This window comes from Bos indicus, chromosome 4 (assembly GCF_029378745.1).
Source record: "Bos indicus isolate NIAB-ARS_2022 breed Sahiwal x Tharparkar chromosome 4, NIAB-ARS_B.indTharparkar_mat_pri_1.0, whole genome shotgun sequence".
NCBI classification, from domain to species: domain Eukaryota; kingdom Metazoa; phylum Chordata; class Mammalia; order Artiodactyla; family Bovidae; genus Bos; species Bos indicus.
The window spans coordinates 119,822,630-119,840,936 of NC_091763.1; the positions used below are offsets into that span (position 1 = coordinate 119,822,630).

At 52.7% G+C, this 18,307-nt stretch overlaps 1 protein-coding gene across 6 annotated transcripts in view; it reads left to right on the forward strand.

Annotated features, from left to right (window-relative positions):
• DYNC2I1 (dynein 2 intermediate chain 1) overlaps window positions 1–17,978 on the forward strand; it is a 50,536-nt gene extending 32,558 nt beyond the window's left edge. Inside the window, exons 17-26 of one of the 6 annotated variants that reach the window (XM_070788523.1) lie at window positions 106–268; window positions 2,673–2,786; window positions 2,879–2,940; window positions 3,377–3,428; window positions 5,233–5,344; window positions 6,603–6,702; window positions 6,866–6,997; window positions 11,897–12,120; window positions 13,817–13,987; window positions 16,004–17,978. In XM_070788523.1, coding sequence (XP_070644624.1) covers window positions 106–268; window positions 2,673–2,786; window positions 2,879–2,940; window positions 3,377–3,428; window positions 5,233–5,344; window positions 6,603–6,702; window positions 6,866–6,997; window positions 11,897–12,120; window positions 13,817–13,987; window positions 16,004–16,058 — 1,185 coding nt within the window. In that variant the 3' untranslated portion in view covers window positions 16,059–17,978. Of the gene's footprint in view, window positions 1–105; window positions 269–2,672; window positions 2,787–2,878; window positions 2,941–3,376; window positions 3,429–5,232; window positions 5,345–6,602; window positions 6,703–6,865; window positions 7,107–11,896; window positions 12,121–13,816; window positions 13,988–16,003 lie in introns of those variants that run through there. The other 5 variants (XM_070788524.1, XM_070788525.1, XR_011566396.1 and 2 more) reach the window with 5 other exon arrangements.
• Window positions 17,979–18,307: the final 329 nt, after the last annotated feature.

The window sequence follows — 18,307 nt, forward strand, 5'->3', positions numbered from 1 at the left end:
CCCCGCCCCCACCCACCCAGCCCCGCCTCCCAGCCCGCCCCCTCCACTCGCCCTGGCTCCTGACCGCCCCCCACCCCCAGCCCTGCTCTCTGTGCGGCTGTCTAGGTCACGTGCTGCTGCTTCAGCCCTGTGAAAGCCTGCCTGCTGTTTGCGGGGACCGTGCATGGCTCGGTGGTCGTGTGGGACCTGAGGGAGGACCCCAGGATCCATCTCCGTGTGACGCTGAGCGGGTGCTCCTGGACGTTCAGGACCCCCACCTTCTCCACCGGTCAGTGACGCGGCCCACCGGTGCGGGTCCCTGGAGCAGCTGTGAGGCCCCTTTGCGTCCTCCATGCAGGTGGCCCCAGAGGACGCCCTGACCTAAGGGCACAAGACGCCTGTGCCAGCCAGGGAGCAGCATCTTTCTGGGCAGTGGTGGGGTGCTTGTCCTGTCAGCTCTGGGGCTCCAGGTCACAGACACAACCCCAGTTACAACCACAGCCGATTGCAACCTAAGCCCAACCACGGTTGCAATCACAGCCGAAACCACAACCTCAAACAAGGACAAGCGTGACCCCCCACCCCCGCCCCTGCTAGGCACTGTGTTCTGGGGTTTTTTCCCCGTGTTGTGTGGACGTGTCCCACGCAGGCCCGTCTGGGTCCCTCCCGGTGCTCAGGGAGATGGGAGGCTTATCCGTGGTCACACTGGCCACACAGGGGGCCAGCACCCAGATCGTCTCCAGTACTTTCACGTTCCTGCCCAGAATGGCACTCTCTCCCACTACCCCGCCCCAGCTGACTGCATCCCCCGCCCTCTCCGTCCCCACGAGGTTTTGTCTCTGTCTTCTCCCATGGTGAGGGTGAGACTCTGGTGTCCAGACTCTGTGGTGTTCAGACCTTGGAGTCTGCTTTCCTTCTCTTACAAGTGCCTGCAGGTGTGCGGAGTCAGGACGTCACTCCTCCACTGGGCAGGCCCCCATGGGTGCCGCGGGGCTTTACCCACCCAGCAGCGGTCAGCTGCTTCTGGTCAGTTTCCTCTGTCAGCAGTCAGGACGGGCGTCTGCACCTCAGGCACCACAGCCGCAGGTCCTCGCTGCCGGCCGGCAGCCTCTCTGCTCCAGCAGGCGTCCCTGAGGATGCAGGGTGCCGGGTGTCTGTCTTCAACGGGGTGTCTGTGCGGGCCTTCCGCACACAAGCTGCTTCTGACTGCTGTGCTTTAAGAGTCCTTGTGTTCTCAGTACCATCCTGTGTAGACTTGTCTGGGTTGTCTCCAGCCCTCAACCAGGCCAGCCCTCAACTTTCCATTCCTGACCCTGCTCTGGGGAACTCCATGCATATACTGCACGCCTGTTTACGTACTGAGTTTGTCTGTGTTTTATGCGTAAAAGGGCAAGGTTTCTTTTGTGTCCCAGCAACTTGATCTTTGCCCCTTTGGGGGTGAAATTGCCACTGTTGAGAACGTGTGTGTTTATAGGCACCTTATGGATCTGATAAGGGCTTCCCTGGTGGCTCAGAGGTTAAAGCATCTGCCCACAATGCGGGGACCTGGGTTCAATCCCTGGGTCGGGAAGGTCCCCTGGAGAAGGAAATGGCAACCCACTCCAGTATTCTTGCCTGGAGAATCCCATGGATGGAGAAGCCTGGTGGGCTACAGTCCACAGGGTTGCAAAGAATCAGACACAACTGAGTGACTTCACTTCACTATGGATCTGATGCCATTGGAAAAGGTATCTTTTAAGAACTTATATTTTTTAACTGCTGCTGCTATTACTAATTAACCTTTGAATTCACCACTATGTTCAAAACACCGAAACGCTTAGGATTTGAAACTTAATATTTCATTAAAAGGCTTCTTTCATTTTTTTTTTTTTTTTTGCTATCTAAACATTGTCTCTAAACCTTCAAAGTTCTAGTAACTGAGTTGGAGAACACCCCTCCTCAGTGGGCCTCCAGTTCATTGAGTCTGAAGCCTGTCATTCTCCATTCCCAAGAGCACTTTGTCTTTTCTTCAGTTTCTAACTCTTATTTTCTTTCTGATGTTTTTAAATCCATTTTTGTTCTAGGTTTCTGACTCCAAATGTTTTTCTTTGTTTGTTAAATGTATTTCCGAGTGCTTTTTGGTGACACGTGATGTCGTTTGGGTGCTGGATTTTGGCCTTCTGTTTCACGCTCGTTTTTGGAGCAAGAACCTTCGTGGGTTGAAATGCTTTCATCCGCGTCTTCTATCTGTTTCTGTGGTAGCGCTGTGTGCAGTTTGTCTTTCTCTGCTAGGGGCATTTTGTAGGTGGGTTTGCCAGGCCAGAGGAGCTGTGTTCTGTTGGGCTGTGAAGGTGCTTCTGGTCTGGCTGCGAGCCTCCGTCTCCTCCCGAAGCTGCAGGGCTCCTGGGGCCCTGACCTGGGAAGCAGTTTCCGCTGGCTCTGGGACCCCTCCTCCTGTGGAGAGTGCCCTTGGCCCCCAGTCTGTCCTCGCACCTGCAGCTGTGCAGACACGGGGCTCGAGGGACTCCGCTCGCCTCCTCCTCCAGGTGGATGTGGTCTGTGGTCTCTGCTCCTCGGCCGTGCTGAGAGCCATGGCACGTGCCCTTCCACGGTGATGCGTGTGGCTGGGCGCCTAGGGACACGCGTGTGCCCCGCACGGGCAGCTGTGCTCCGTGACTCACCGCATGCACACACTGCCTGTGCTCTGCCCCCAGACGGCGTCCTGACGTCCGTGAACCACTGCAGCCCCCTCCAGGCAATAGAGCCCGTCACAGGGTCTGTCTGCAAGAGGCAGAGCTGTGTGCTCTCACCCTTTTCTACTCAAGAAGGTACGTGACCTTCACTCCGTGAATCTGAGCTCCGCTGGTGAGACGTGGTTTCTGGTTGCGAGCCAGTCCTAACCCACTTGTGCCCTCACCAGAGACGGCAGGCCTGTCCTTCCACATCGCTTCCTTGGACGAAAGCGGGCTTCTCAATGTGTGGGTGAGTCAGGCGCGTGGTCAGTGGAGGGGGACGGGAGGTGATGTGTGCGGGGGTGGGGAAGGGCAGGAGGCAACGTGTATGCGAGAGGTGGCCGAGCTCTCAGCCAGGGAACCAGGACAAGGCAGCTTGCAGGGAACTCACGAGGGAACGAGGAATGGAAGGGGGCAGCTTCAGGGCCTGTCACGGGTGGAAAGAAGAAGATCAAAGTCAGGGATTTATAACATTTAAATGTGAGTCTTCCTTCTGGAGCGACTGTGTCCTCAGCGTGTTGTGTGACGTGCTCTCCCGGTCAGAGCTGTGCTTTGCTTGGACTGCTTCCCGGTCATCCTGTCCTCAGCGTGTTGTGTGCGTGCTCTCCCGGTCAGAGCTGTGCTTTGCTTGGACTGCTTCCCGGTCATCCTGTGTGCTGACCCTCGTCTCTGATGGTCCGTTTCAGGTGGTGGTTGAATTACAGAAGGCGGATGTTGCAGGCTCAATAAGTGATTTAGGTAACTAAAAATAAAAGAACTAATTTTAGTCAATGTTTGCTAGAATCAATAAAGATTAGGGATACCCAGAATCACTTTGAAGAATCAGTAACTAGCTGCCTGGAAAATGGAGATTAAGTTGTGTATTTTATAGCCTGCCGGCTGTCGCACAGGCCTGACGCCCTTATTGCAGGAGGACACGTGTCCTCTTTGTGCCTGTGTGGCATCTGCTTCTCATCCCCCAGGGCGTCCCTGTGACTCCAGTGTCTGAGGAGCCCTTGGTATGACCCCCGAGGTCTCTGAGACCGCAGCCCCACCCCTAGGTGGTGGTGAGGGGATTGGCTGGCAGTTTGCTGTCCTGATGCCCAGGGCTCGGGCACTGAGGAGCCCCAGCCTGCACTTCTCAGAGCCCCGATTGATTGTTTAGTGACCAGGCTGCAGACGCTGCCATAGATCCGGCCAAAAAATAGGACCAGAGCCACTCTGACTGTCCCTGACTTCTAGAAATGAAGGAGGGGTGTCTCCTGCAAGCAGGGCCCATGCTAGGAGCCTGGTGCTGCTGCGGGGCCTTGCGGGGGTCCCTCCTGAGAGGGTAACAGGCAGGGAGGCCAGGGGTCTCCAGACGGAGGAAACAGGCTGCAGATGGCAGACGTTTTCATCTCTCTCTTAAGCAGCAGGAGGAACTAGTGTTATATTTTTCCCCTTCCTATACACATTTAAAAAGAGGTTTCTGTTAAAATTCTGTGTTGCCATAATGACACCTGGTTCCACCCGAACTTAACTTTCCTCAAACTTTGAGCTACCCGGTGCATTTTTCTTATGGAAATGTTTGTCTTAAGCTATGTTAATGTCTATGTATTTACCCTAGACTCTGTCTTTCTTCAAGTCAGTTCTGCCTGAGACTCAGAACTGACTTGACAAACCAGTATGTTTTACTCACGCAGATGTTCTCCTAAGCTATGTTTTAAGGAGACTATGTATTTGCTTGGAAACCTGCCTTTCTTCAAGATTCATGTCACTGGTTTTATGGGTGGGACTACTTACCTGGCGCCAATGTTATCTCAAAATGCATGCTGTGGGTGAGGGGCCTGGTGCCACTCTGAGTTTTGAGATATTTCCTTTCTCTACTTAGCAGCCTGCTGATAGGAATATAACATACTGCTGAAGGCCAGCAGGTTGGTGGGGGTCACTCTTTCTGCCCCCTTCTGATGTCTGTGTCAGAAGCTGTCTCTGTCCCTTTTATACTTTAATAAATCTTTATCACACAAAAGCTCTGAGCGATCAAGCCTCATCTCTGGCGGCCAAGAATCCTGGTGTCTTTCATGACTCAGCAACAATCTTTCACTCCCAAGGGGCCATTTTTTCCACCTCTCGTGCAGTCCACTCTGTTCCCTGGGCCGTGAGCAGGGCCATGTGAGCGGGGCTGCGTGAGGGGGACATCAGGGCGGGATGGGGCTTGAGGGACATCCCCGCCAGCACAGGTAACCCAGACCTGTGGGAGGAGATTTCCAGAGGAGGGTTTCCGTGGGGAACTGGAAGATTGTTGAATATTGACCTTTTGCTTTTAGAAGTATATTTCCCTTTTAAAATCAAATCTAAAAATGGAAAGGCTTTTTGATGCCAGCAGCCCTCTTCCCGCCAGGCCCTCAGCTGCCAGCTCCCAATTCATCTGAGGCATCTGCAGGGCCCTCCCCTGCAGTGCTCACCGCCCTGCCTTTGATGTTCCTCCCTGCACAGGCCTTAAACGGTGAAAAGGAATTCCAGAATGCTTGGGTTTTGGTGTAACTTGTACTAAGAGGTGCCTTTATCCCTGATTACTTTGTAGGTTTAATTCCTGGAGGACGGATAAAACTGGTACACAGTGCTGCGATCCAGCTGAGTGACAGGTGGGTCTGTACCCACAAAGCCCTGTTTCCCACAGGAGGAAACAGCCTTAGGTAATAAATCATGGCCAGACTGGCACTAGAGAATCCTGGCTTCCCACATTGTATTTTTGCTAAGTAGTTTATTTGCTAACTAGTTTGCTATTAATGAGTCAGTGTAACAAATGCAATTGCCAGGTGTTACAGCTAACATTTTTTCTTGAATTAAAATATTTTCTGTCTTATGAATTGGTACTATTTGACTGTTTTTCATCCAGTTTTAATACAACCCTGAAATTAAATAGATAAGGTTCAGAAACTAGAAACACTGACATGAAAGTTTTATTCAGAAATTAGTTTTCTGTTTTTACTCAAATAACTTCCTGTGATGTAAAAACCTTCTGGCTATATGAATATTGTGTGTATTTATGTATCTCATGTTAACTTACTTCCCAAAGCTGTCTCTTCCCATCAGTCACTGCAGCTGGGCTGGCTCCCAGCCTGCAATTGACCAGGAGAGTCCTGATGTTATCCTCCCTGCTGTTTGTCAGTTGGAGCACCCCTGGGTTGTGTTAATGATTCCATACATGCTTTGTGGTTAGACATTACCTGCCATTGCTTTCAGTATAACAAGGAATCTGTTAACATTTGCAAAAACCCACCTGATAAACTGCAGACTCCAATCCCAGGCCCTCATGGAATTTCTGTGAGACTGTTCTTGTCTCCGTTACGGCCTTGTCACTTTGAGCCTTGAATTGCATTGATCTTCACCTGCTTTAAAGAAAGTGTCACCTGGAGCTGATGTTGGGTCTCCCCTGCAGGACACACACCCCCTGTCCGGATGCAGCAAACAGCCACTCAGACCTCGTCCACACACGGGCCGCATGGAGTGTGCTCTGTCAGCTGCTTCATGCTGCCTCTTCCCTTAGGGGCCCCTAAGTGCAGACCAGCGACCCTTGGCCACTGTGGCCCACAGGGTTGGCATCTGGTAGGAGGGGGACAGGGAGCTGCCCAGCCCTGGAGCTCAGAGCCACAGTGCCAGCCTCAGCCCCCTCCATCAGTCCCTGAACGTGAGCATCCCTGGGGTGGGGGCAACCCTGGGCTGCAGGGCCTCTGCTGAGGGGTCCTGGTGGCCTGTCCCCTTGTCCCCATGGATGGCACACACGGAGTGTAGGTGAGCGAGCGAGCGACGGGACGGGTGAAGGGACCGTCTGGAGCCTAGAAAACTGAACTGGAGATGCGTCGAGTGGCAGATGGCAGGTGGCGCTGGTGGCACCTCTGCCCTGACGGTTTCAAGACTGCCCATCTATTAATCTCTGCTGTTTTTTTCCAGCCTTTCTCATAAAGATTATGAATCCTGGGGGTCCGTGCAGACACTGAACGTTAAATTTCTGCCTTCAGACCCTAATCACTTTGTTGTTGGCACAGACGTGGTGAGTAACCGTCTAGACCTTTTCCTATAACTACAGTGGCTTAATAAGTATCTTCATTGGAGCTTAGCTTCCTGTTTGCTCTAATCAGAATGTTGTTTAAATAGTTCCGAGAACACAAGCCTCACCCCGCCTGGTTCCCACCCCCCCCTCACCCCGCATCCAGGGCCTCGTCAGCCACGGCAGCAGACGGGACGTCAGAGTGTCTCCCAGGCTGTTCCGGCCCCAGCAGCCGGGCCCGAGGCCTGTGAAAGTGACCGTGATTGACTTCTCACCATTTGAGGAGCCTGTGTTCCTGGTAAGGACACCTGTTTGTAGGCACTGACGCCTTGGCAGCACCTGCTGAAGTTTCCAGCACTTGGGTCTGTATGCGTTGCCTCCTGGCTTCCTGAAGTCCCATCTGCATGGTCAGTACTCATCTGCGTGGTCAGTACAGTTTGTTCCACTGCACTGTTGTGTGGATCTTCTTTACACTTTTTATTCTGACCTAATGTAAGTTTGTAGAGAAGTTACAAGGCTGGCGCAGAGCACTCCACATGCAGTGGCCTGTGTGTGGCCAGGGTGCTCCACCCCAGGGTCTGCGTGTTCATCTCCTGTGGTCACAGGTCAGTCTGTCAGGCCTGCCCCGTGACTGCCCCACCAGTGTCCTTTGTGAGTGGGATTGTGGCCCCAGTCAGGAGTTCTGTCCACCTACTGTGTCTCATCCTCACTGCCTTCACCTGGGAACAGGCTCAGCACCTCATAGAGGGCCTGGGTACCTGACACCCTGAGGCTGGGGGTGTCTCCTCGTGGTTAGAGGCAGGCCTTGTCCTGACTGTGGGCTCCTCTTTCCCAGTCTGATCAGCCAGGGCCGGGCGGGGAGATGTGTGGACTGAGCTCCTGCTGCTCCCAGGGCAGATCTGTCCCCAGGGAGGTTCTGTCCCCAGGGTGGTTCTGTCCCAGGGCAGATCTGTCCCAGGGAGTTTCTGTCCTGAGGACAGATCTGTCCCAGGGCAGTTCTGTCCCCAGGGAGGTTCTGTCCCCAGGGCGGTTCTGTCCCCAGGGCAGATCTGTCCCCAGGGAGGTTCTCTCCCCAGGGCTGTTCTGTCCCCAGGGAGGTTCTGTCCCCAGGGTGGATCTGTCCCCAGGGCGGTTCTGTCCCCAGGGCAGATCTGTCCCCAGGGAGGTTCTCTCCCCAGGGCTGTTCTGTCCCCAGGGAGGTTCTGTCCCCAGGGTGGATCTGTCCCCAGGGCGGATCTGTCCCAGGGCGGATCTGTCTCCAGGGAGGTTCTGTCCCAGGGCGGATCTGTCTCCAGGGAGGTTCTGTCCCCAGGCAGTTCTGTGCCCAGGGCGGTTCTGTCCCCAGGGCGGATCTGTCCCCAGGGAGGTTCTCTCCCCAGGGCTGTTCTGTCCCCAGGGAGGTTCTGTCCCCAGGGTGGATCTGTCCCCAGGGCGGATCTGTCCCAGGGTGGATCTGTCTCCAGGGAGGTTCTGTCCCCAGGCAGTTCTGTGCCCAGGGAGGTTCTGTCCCCAGGGCAGATCTGTCCCCAGGGCGGATCTGTCCCAGGGTGGATCTGTCCCAGGGCGGATCTGTCTCCAGGGAGGTTCTGTCCCAGGGCAGATCTGTCCCAGGGAGTTTCTGTCCCCAGGGCAGATCTGTCCCAGGGCAGTTCTGTCCCCAGGGAGGTTCTGTCCCCAGGGCAGATCTGTCCCCAGGGCGGATCTGTCCCAGGGTGGATCTGTCCCAGGGCGGATCTGTCTCCAGGGAGGTTCTGTCCCCAGGGTGGATCTGTTCCCAGGGCAGTTCTGTCCCCAGGCCGGTTCGGTCCCCAGGGAGGTTCTGTCCCCAGGGATGTTCTGTTCCCAGGGTGGTTCTGTCCCAGGGAAGTTCTGTCCCAAGGAGGTTCTGTCCCCAGGGCGGATCTGTCCCCAGGGCGATTCTGTCCCAGGGAAGTTCTGTCCCCAGGGCGGTTCTGTCCCCAGGGTGGTTCTGTCCCAGGGCGGTTCGGAGGTTCCGTCCCCAGGGAGGTTCTGTCCCAGGGCGGTTCTGTCCCAGGGCGGTTCTGTCCCAGGGAGGTTCTGTCCCCAGGGTGGATCTGTCCCCAGGGCGGATCTGTCCCAGGGTGGATCTGTCCCAGGGCGGATCTGTCTCCAGGGAGGTTCTGTCCCCAGGCAGTTCTGTGCCCAGGGCGGTTCTGTCCCCAGGGAGGTTCTGTCCCCAGGGAGGTTCTCTCCCCAGGGCTGTTCTGTCCCCAGGGAGGTTCTGTCCCCAGGGCGGTTCTGTCCCCAGGGCGGATCTGTCCCCAGGGAGGTTCTCTCCCCAGGGCTGTTCTGTCCCCAGGGAGGTTCTGTCCCCAGGGCGGTTCTGTCCCCAGGGCGGATCTGTCCCAGGGTGGATCTGTCCCAGGGCGGATCTGTCTCCAGGGAGGTTCTGTCCCCAGGGTGGTTCGGTCCCCAGGGAGGTTCTGTTCCCAGGGTGGTTCTGTCCCAGGGAAGTTCTGTCCCAAGGAGGTTCTGTCCCCAGGGCGGTTCTGTCCCAGGGCGGTTCTGTCCCAGGGAGGTTCTGTCCCCAGGGTGGATCTGTTCCCAGGGCAGTTCTGTCCCCAGGGCGGTTCGGTCCCCAGGGAGGTTCTGTTCCCAGGGCGGTTCTGTCCCAGGGAGGTTCTGTCCCCAGGGTGGATCTGTCCCCAGGGCGGATCTGTCCCAGGGCGGATCTGTCTCCAGGGAGGTTCTGTCCCCAGGCAGTTCTGTGCCCAGGGAGGTTCTGTCCCCAGGGCGGATCTGTCCCCAGGGAGGTTCTCTCCCCAGGGCTGTTCTGTCCCCAGGGAGGTTCTGTTCCCAGGGCGGTTCTGTCCCAGGGAGGTTCTGTCCCCAGGGTGGATCTGTTCCCAGGGCAGTTCTGTCCCCAGGGCGGTTCGGTCCCCAGGGAGGTTCTGTTCCCAGGGCGGTTCTGTCCCAGGGAGGTTCTGTCCCCAGGGAGGTTCTGTCCCCAGGGCGGTTCTGTCCCCAGGGCGGTTCTGTCCCCAGGGAGGTTCTCTCCCCAGGGCTGTTCTGTCCCCAGGGAGGTTCTGTCCCCAGGGCGGTTCTGTCCCCAGGGTGGATCTGTTCCCAGGGCGGTTCTGTCCCCAGGGCGGTTCGGTCCCCAGGGAGGTTCTGTTCCCAGGGTGGTTCTGTCCCAGGGAAGTTCTGTCCCAAGGAGGTTCTGTCCCCAGGGCGGTTCTGTCCCAGGGCGGTTCTGTCCCAGGGAGGTTCTGTCCCCAGGGTGGATCTGTTCCCAGGGCGGTTCTGTCCCCAGGGCGGTTCGGTCCCCAGGGAGGTTCTGTTCCCAGGGTGGTTCTGTCCCAGGGAAGTTCTGTCCCAAGGAGGTTCTGTCCCCAGGGCGGTTCTGTCCCAGGGCGGTTCTGTCCCAGGGAGGTTCTGTCCCCAGGGCGGTTCTGTCCCAGGGAGGTTCTGTCCCCAGGGCGGTTCTGTCCCAGGGAGGTTCTGTCCCCAGGGCGGTTCTGTCCCCAGAGTGGTTCTGTCCCAGGGCGGTTCTGTCCCCAGGGCGGTTCTGTCCCAGGGAGGTTCTGTCCCAGGGAGGTTCTGTCCCCAGGGCGGTTCTGTCCCGGGGCGGTTCTGTCCCCAGAGTGGTTCTGTCCCAGGGAGGTTCTGTCCCTAGGCGGTTCTGTCCCAGGGCGGTTCTGTCCCAAGGCGGTTCTGTCCCCAGGGCGGTTCTGTCCCAGGGAGGTTCTGTCCCAGGGAGGTTCTGTCCCCAGGGCGGTTCTGTCCCCAGAGTGGTTCTGTCCCAGGGCGGTTCTGTCCCCAGGGCGGTTCTGTCCCAGGGCGGTTCTGTCCCAGGGAGGTTCTGTCCCCAGGGCGGTTCTGTCCCAGGGCGGTTCTGTCCCAGGGAGGTTCTGTCCCAGGGCGGTTCTGTCCCAGGCAGGTTCTGTCCCCAGGGCGGTTCTGTCCCAGGGAGGTTCTGTCCCCAGGGCGGTTCTGTCCCCAGAGTGGTTCTGTCCCAGGGCGGTTCTGTCCCAGGGAGGTTCTGTCCCAGGGCGGTTCTGTCCCCAGAGTGGTTCTGTCCCAGGGCGGTTCTGTCCCCATGGCGGTTCTGTCCCAGGGCGGTTCTGTCCCCAGGGAGGTTCTGTCCCCAGGGCGGTTCTGTCCCATGGAGGTTCTGTCCCCAGGGCGGTTCTGTCCCAGGGAGGTTCTGTCCCCAGGGCGGTTCTGTCCCAGGGCGGTTCTGTCCCAGGGAGGTTGTGTCACCTGTTGTTTACTCCATGTGAGCCTCCCTGGTTGGAAAACTTCCTTTCCTCTTTGTGTATTTTTCTTTCTTAACGTGGACACAGGGCTTTTCAGTGTCCTCAGTGGGTTCAGAGTCACTGCCTCTGTTTACTCTGCTCTCACATGGTGCCCCTGGGGCAAGGGCACTGGGTCTGTGAGCGCCTCTTGCTTTCTGGTACAGGAACCCTTGGGGTCAGCCGTTCCTCCAAGGAGTCTTGGCTCCTGCTGGGAGAAGGACACCTGGATAGCAGGCTGGGCAGTCAGAGTGTCGTTGTAAGGACATTGTCACGGTGTCCTCTTACCCGCGCCCCAGGTGCAGGCTGGCCTCGGGGCCCCCGCCCTCCCACAGTGCAAACCTGGTTCCTGTTATCTGTACTAAGTCTACTTCCTCCATTTCGGGACTCACAGAACCTTTTGTGATTGCTGTCTGTTGCCTCTGCTTTTTTTGGAAAAATTAAATATGTGAAAAATTAAATATATTGAGTAAAAAGGAGTTAATTTTAGTAGGCTAAAATTTATTCTTTTACTAGACCAGCTAAGTTTTGTTTTATGGGAAATTCAATTGAAAAGGAATATAAAACCATATTATTGGTACAAATGTATGTGGGTTTTTATTTTTAAGTCAGTCTTTCCAGTCTTAATGTCCTATGTTTGAATCAATGATATTCAGCTTTGTTAAAAAATAAACACCTATTTATATATTCACTGAATTCACTGATTATTAGCCCTCTTTGGAGGGGAGGAGGTACAGAGTGTGTCAGGATCTCCAAATGCCCACCTTTGTAATTTGTGAGAACAAGATGGAATGTTACAATTTTATGTTTGGGGAAACAAAAGAATAAACCAGATGTTTTTGCTGTGTAAGTGTGAAAGCTAATGTTCTGAGAATTTTCCTCGGCTGCTCGGTTTGAGTGAACGAGAGAGAACTGTGATGCGCTTTCCCTGCCTCCCCCAGGCCGGCTGTTCTGACGGCAGCATCAGGCTGCACCGGCTGACGGCAGAGTGCCCGCTCCTGCAGTGGGACCACAGCACCTGCGGCCGCGCCGTCACTGGCCTGCAGTGGTCCCTGACGAGGCCGGCCGTGTTTCTGGTGCAGGATGATACATCCTGCGTGTACGTGTGGGACCTCCTGGAGAGCGATCTGGGGCCTGTGGCCAGGCAGCCCATCTGTCCAGACAGGTGAGACGCCACAGTGACTTCTTCAGACGCGTCCCTGCTGGTCTTCCATCCTGATTTATGTAAAGGGCCAGCGTACTTTACTCTGGTGGTTGTGCTAATCTCTCAGTCGTGTCTGACTCTGCGACCCCATGGACTGTAGCCCACCAGGCTTCTCTGTCTATGGGATTCTCCAGGCAAGAATTCTGGAGTAGGCTGCTGTTTCCTTCTCCAACTTTATATTTACTTAGATATTTAAATTTAAATATCACTTTTATATTTAAGTTCTGAAAAAGCCACTTTAAAATGGGTTCATTTCATAATAGCCCAAAATAGTCTCAGGATTAAAGAATTATTATCTATTGTTTTTCATTTATATTGAGGTATAATTGATATAAAATATGCTAGTTTCAAGTGTACAATATACTGATTTGATATTTGCATATATTATCAAAGGATTACATCTGTCACCTCACATAGTCCCAGAATTTTTTTCTTGTGATGAGAACTTTTAATGTTTATTCTCTTAGCAACGTTCAGATTTGCAATAGTGTTATTAAGTACATTTTTCATGTGCACTGCTTCCCGTGACTTGCTGTTTAATGACTAGAACTCGTATGCCTTCACCTGTTTGGCCCGACCCCACCCCTTCGTTTGGCCGCCAGTCAATTCTCTGTGCGCTTAGCTTGTTTTCGACGGGGGCTCACGTGTGAGTGAGGCCACACAGCACCTGTCCTCTGCCTGGTGTCACTTCGAGTGGTGCCTCGGTCCGTCCATGCTTCACCAGTGGCTGACGGAAGCCGTGCGAGCCGGGCCCCTCCCGTGGCTGCACGCTGACTCACAGCTGCGCCTTGTTGGTTTGGGGCCTAGAGTTGGTGCTGAGGATGCTGTGGCCCACGTGAGGGAGACTTTTCCCAGTATGAACCCTCCTGTGCCCCTGGGGTTGCCCAACACTCGGGTTGTTCCCACGCCTGGCTGGTGTGACCAGTGCAGCAGTGGACTTGGGGACGTGGAACCCCATCCCCACGTGGGATGGGGACGTGCACCTCTTTGAGATACTGACTTCATTTTCTTTGGATAAACACCCAGGAGTGGAATTGCTGGATCTATGTTAGTTCTATTTTTAAATCTTGAGAAGCCTCCATACTGTTTTTCATTGTGTCTTCACCAATTTACGTTCCCATCTACAGTGACCAAGGGCGTCCCTCTCTCTGTCCTCACCAACATTTGTTATTTCGCATCTTTTTGATGGTGGCCATTCTGATGTTGATATCTCAGTGTGGTTTTTATTTGCATCTCCCTGTTGATTACTGATGTTCAGCATCTTTTCACATGTCTGCCATCTGTGTGTCTTTTTTAGAAACATGTCTGTTGAGGTCTTCTGCCCACTTTGTAATTGGATTACTTGTGGGTTTGTTTTTTTTTTGCTATTTAGTTGTATGAGTCTTTATATATTTTAGATATTAACCGTTTAACAGACATAGGATTGGCAGATGTCTTCTCCATCTCTAGGTGGCCCTTCCTGTTTGTTTTTGGCTTCTTCTACCCTCTTAGTCATCCCACCTGTTTGCTTTTGGAGTCAGATCCAGAAAACCATCCCCAGACTGATGTCAGGGAGCTGCCCGCTGTGTTTTCAGCATTTCTGTTCCTCCTGCTCCCCCCGGGGGAGGTGGGTAATCAGGTGACTCAGCATCACACAGCATGTGTTTCTTCATTTCAGGTTGGTGGCCATGACCATTGTGGGGGAAGCAGAGAAAACCCGTGGCAGCTTCCTGGCTCTGGTGCTGGCCAGAGCCTCTGGCAGCATAGACGTCCAGTACCTGCGGCGGGAGTGGGCAACCCCGGCCAGTGACGAGCTGCAAAGGCTGCGGCTGCTGCTTCGGGAAGCCCTGTAGGTGGCGAGACCCCGAGATGAAGTTGTGCGGTGGCTCCAAGCTTACATCAGATGCATGTACATTTGTATAGATAGAAAGTGTGTGTCTGTACAGAATTAATTTTCAAAATTATTGCTTTAATATGCCATAAATAAATCACTATTTTTGAATGGAAACAGCAAACCTTTTAGTGTATACTAAACTCCAAAGGCAACAGAGAGCCATATAGACACTGTTTTCCAAGGATATTTCTACTTGTTTTCAAAACAGCTTTGTAAAATTTATTATTAGATTTTTAAACACTCCAAATGAAAATTTATTTTAATGAACAGTTTTCTTAGTCTTACATAAAATGATATATTCACTGGTTTAAATTAAAGACCTGATTCCAGTGGAATGACCTCCCACTGTGTGCTCCTGGACTTTCTTGGGCTTCTTCTACGGGAAACGTTGGAACGTCTGCTTCGGCACATTTGCTTTACGCTTTAGTGTATTAGCTTTGAGTAAATATGACATGAGTGTATAAGTTCTCTTATCTATATAGTTATCATAGCAGTTTAGGGGCGGGAGAACCCTGGGCTGATGGTCTCTGCTCACACCCGGTATCACTGACATGGCGACAGGTGAGTGGTCAGCGTGGGGAGGGGTTTGTTCTCTCTGGACCACAAGCAGCTGCTGCTGTGTGCCAGTGACAGGAGGGTTAAACCCAGAACCGGGAGCTGGCGGAGAACACAGGCTCCCAGGGCCCCCTGGCCGATGTTCTCTGAGTTCCTCGTAAATCCTCAGCTGCCCATGGTCCTCTTAGAGCCCTGTGCCCTGCTGCATCTGCTGGTGTGGCCCTTGCTGTGGCTAGCTCAGAGCCACTTTCTCTCCAAGGCCTCCCCTGGTCCTGCCTCTGGAAGTCTCCTGCTGCTGTTCAGTCACTCAGTCGTCTCTAACTCTCTGCAACCCCATGGACTGCAGCATGCCAGGCTTCCCTGTCCTTCACCAGCTCCTGGAGCGTGCTCAAACTCAGGTCCATCGAGTCGGTAATGCTATCCAACCATTTGATCCTCTGTTGTCCCCTTCTTCTCCCACCTTCAATCTTTCCCGGCATCAGGGTCTTTTCCAGTGAGTTGGCTCTTCGCATCAGGTGGCCACAGTATTGGAGCGTCAGCCTCCGTTGCCCTCTGGCTGCTCCATAAGTGTCAGCCTCAGGGTCTCTGCCCACTTGTGGATGAGCTCCAGGGAGTGGGAGCATGCTTGTCTCATTGGTGGTCAGAGCCCCAGTGTCTGACTGAGCCCAGCTCCGTGAGGGTTTCCTGGAGGAGCCGCTGAAGGAATCTGATGCAGAAAGAACTTTATCAGCATCACTGCTTCAGTGCGAAAACTTCACTTTGAAAGTGTTCAGCCCTCCATTCATCTTTTTTTCCTGAATGGACTAACGTACCTGAACATAATTTGGCTTCAATATCTAGCTATTTGTAATCTTGTGTTGCTTTTTTACATTTAAGAGATTTGAGGAAAAGCAATCAAGATAGGAAACAGTAAACAAGACTGGTCCAGGGCCTGGCCTGCGGGTTTGGGTTCTGTCCTCTAGACAGTCGCCTGCGCCTGCTGAGGGTTTTGCTCCTTCCGTGTGATCGGTCTGGGGAAACAGCGTGTTGTGTGGTGTGGTGTCAATACCCAGGAAGTGACAGGTCTGGAATGACAGAGCAGAGCAGAGCGGAGAGCTGCTCTGAGCCCCGTGTCTGCCCCTCACCCTACACCCAACATTTGCAAATGTTTGTGGAACCGCCCCTTGCACCTCCCTAAGCCCTGGAGTGGCTCCACCCGCTGGGTCAGCAGCCGCCTCCCAGCAGAGCCAGGTCCTCAGGGCTGTGTGAGCAGGGCCGAGCTGAAGCTCTAAATCTGTCAGGATTCTTTAATTTGTTTACAGTGGTTAGAAGAGAAGAATTCTCTTAAATATGGTGGTATCATAGTTGTTGCAAGGAGGAAGCCAATTCTGACTCCATGTTGGAAACTGTTTCTTTGGCTTGTTTTTGTTATTACAGTCATACTCAATGGCTTGCCTGCAGGACCCTGCCCCCCTGTTCGACTGTAAACTAAAGTGCCTTGTTCAGCTCAAGGAGAGAGAGTTCATCCCTGCCCACCTGTGAATAGAAGAGGTTAACAGACCCCTTCCAAAGGCTGGACATTCCCTTGGAGACGTTTTGCAAGACTAAAGACCCTTTGGCCACCTGATGCGAAGAACTGACTCATTTGAAAAAACCCTGATGCTGGGAAAGATTGAAGGCAGGAAGAGAAGGGGACAACAGAGGATGAGATGGTTGGATGGCATCATCGACTCAATGGACATGAGTTTGAGTAAACTCCAGGAGCTGGTGATGGACAGGGAGGCCTGGCGTGCTGCAGTCTATGGTCACAAGGAGTCGGACACGACTGAGCAACCGAACTGAACTGAGAGACCCTTTACTTTACTTCCCCACTGCATCTCCCTCTCTGTTCTGCCTTTTGCCTTTAGTTTCTCATTGCTCTTTTCTCTCTCATCTATAAAAGAACCTGGCATCCAGACCCCGATAAGATGGTTATTTTGAGGCTCTAGCCTGCTATCCTGTTGGTCTCCCAGCTTCCTGACTAAAGTCTCCTCCCTGCCTCAACACCTCGTCTGTTGGATTCATGGGCCTGTCGTGCAGTGAACAGAGTGAGCTTGGACTCAACACAGTAGAGTATTACTGGTTCTTGCTCACAGTTTTACTTGGATGAAGATATAAACTATCACACATCAAGGACTCACCAAGAGCTGGAGATGTATATCCAGTTTTTCAACAAATAATCTCACACTGTTCTGGAGTTAAAAAAATAATAAAGATTTACAAATAAACTAAAGTAAGAAAAAGGTAATTGTATTTGGACCATCCAGAGGCAAATACCTTCAATATTACTGGATTTCTTTCCTGTGTCTTTTTTCCCCTCACTTTTTAAGCAACTTTACTGAGATGCAATTCACATACAATTCACCCATTTACAGTGTGCAGTTCAATGGCTTTGGTATTAAAACCACAGGGTTGGGACTTGCCTGGTGGTCCAGTGTTAAAACTCCACCTTCCAGTGCAGGGGAGGAGGGTACCATTCCCCACCCGAGAACTGAGACCCCACATGCCCCAGAGCTACTGAGGCCACCCTCCACAAGTAGAGAGTCCGTGCACCACAGTGAAGATCCCCTGTGCCACAGACCCAACACAGCACATGGTGAGTGTGCTGTAAACCCAGTGTGTGAGTAAACCCAGCTTTAGAACATTTCTGTATCTGCAGAAAGAAATCTCGTGCCCAGTTGTCCAATAGCAGTCTCTCCCCATGGTCCCTAGTCCCACCAGCCCAGGATGGACACTGAACTACTTCATGTCTCTCTAGATTTGTCCATTCTGGATATTTCATACAAGTGGAATCACATATAATATGTGGCCTTTTATGACTGGATTCTTTCACTTACATGATGATGTTCACAAGATTCTTCCGTGTATCAGTACTCCATTTCTTTTTATTCAATTATATGGATCTACCACATTTTCTTTATTCATCATCTGGACATTCGAATTGTTTCCAGTTTGGGGCTGTTGGCTACTGGGAGTATTTGTGTACTAGTTTTTGTGTGTTTTCATTTTACTTGGGTACACATCTTGGAGTGGAATCCTTGCCAACACTCACCATCTGACGTTCTGATTATAACCCGTGTGTGCATTGGTGTCTCAGTGTGGGAGTTGGTGATGGACAGGGAGGCCTGGCGTGCTGCAGTTCGTGGGGTCACAGAGTCGGACACGACTGCGTGACTGAACTGAACTGAAAGACCAGTGATGCTGAGCGTTTTCTCACGTGCTTTTCAGCCGTTCATACATATCAGCCCTTCACAGAAAAGTTTATGCAGATTGTTTCACCATTTTTAAATTGGGCAATTTATCTTTGAAATTGTTGACTAGTGTTTTTCATATTTTTAGATATGTCTCTTATCAAATACACGATTTACAAATACTCCCTCTAATTTTGTTGGTTGTCTTTTCACTTTCCCGACGGTTCACTTTGTAACGCAGTTTTCTAATCCTGGTGATGCCCAACTTGTTTCCTTCTGTTGCTCCTGCTTTTGGTGTTACGTCTAAGAGGCTTTGCCTAACAAGAAATTGCAAAGACTTACTGTATGCTTCTTTAAGCATATTCTAGTTTTAGCTCCTAACTTTGGTTCTTTGATCCATTCTGGGCTAATTTTTGTACATAGTGTGAAGTAGATAGGGTCCCAGTATCATTCTTTTGCATGTGACTGTACCATTGTCTTTTTTATGAGATATTTATACGCAGTCAGGATG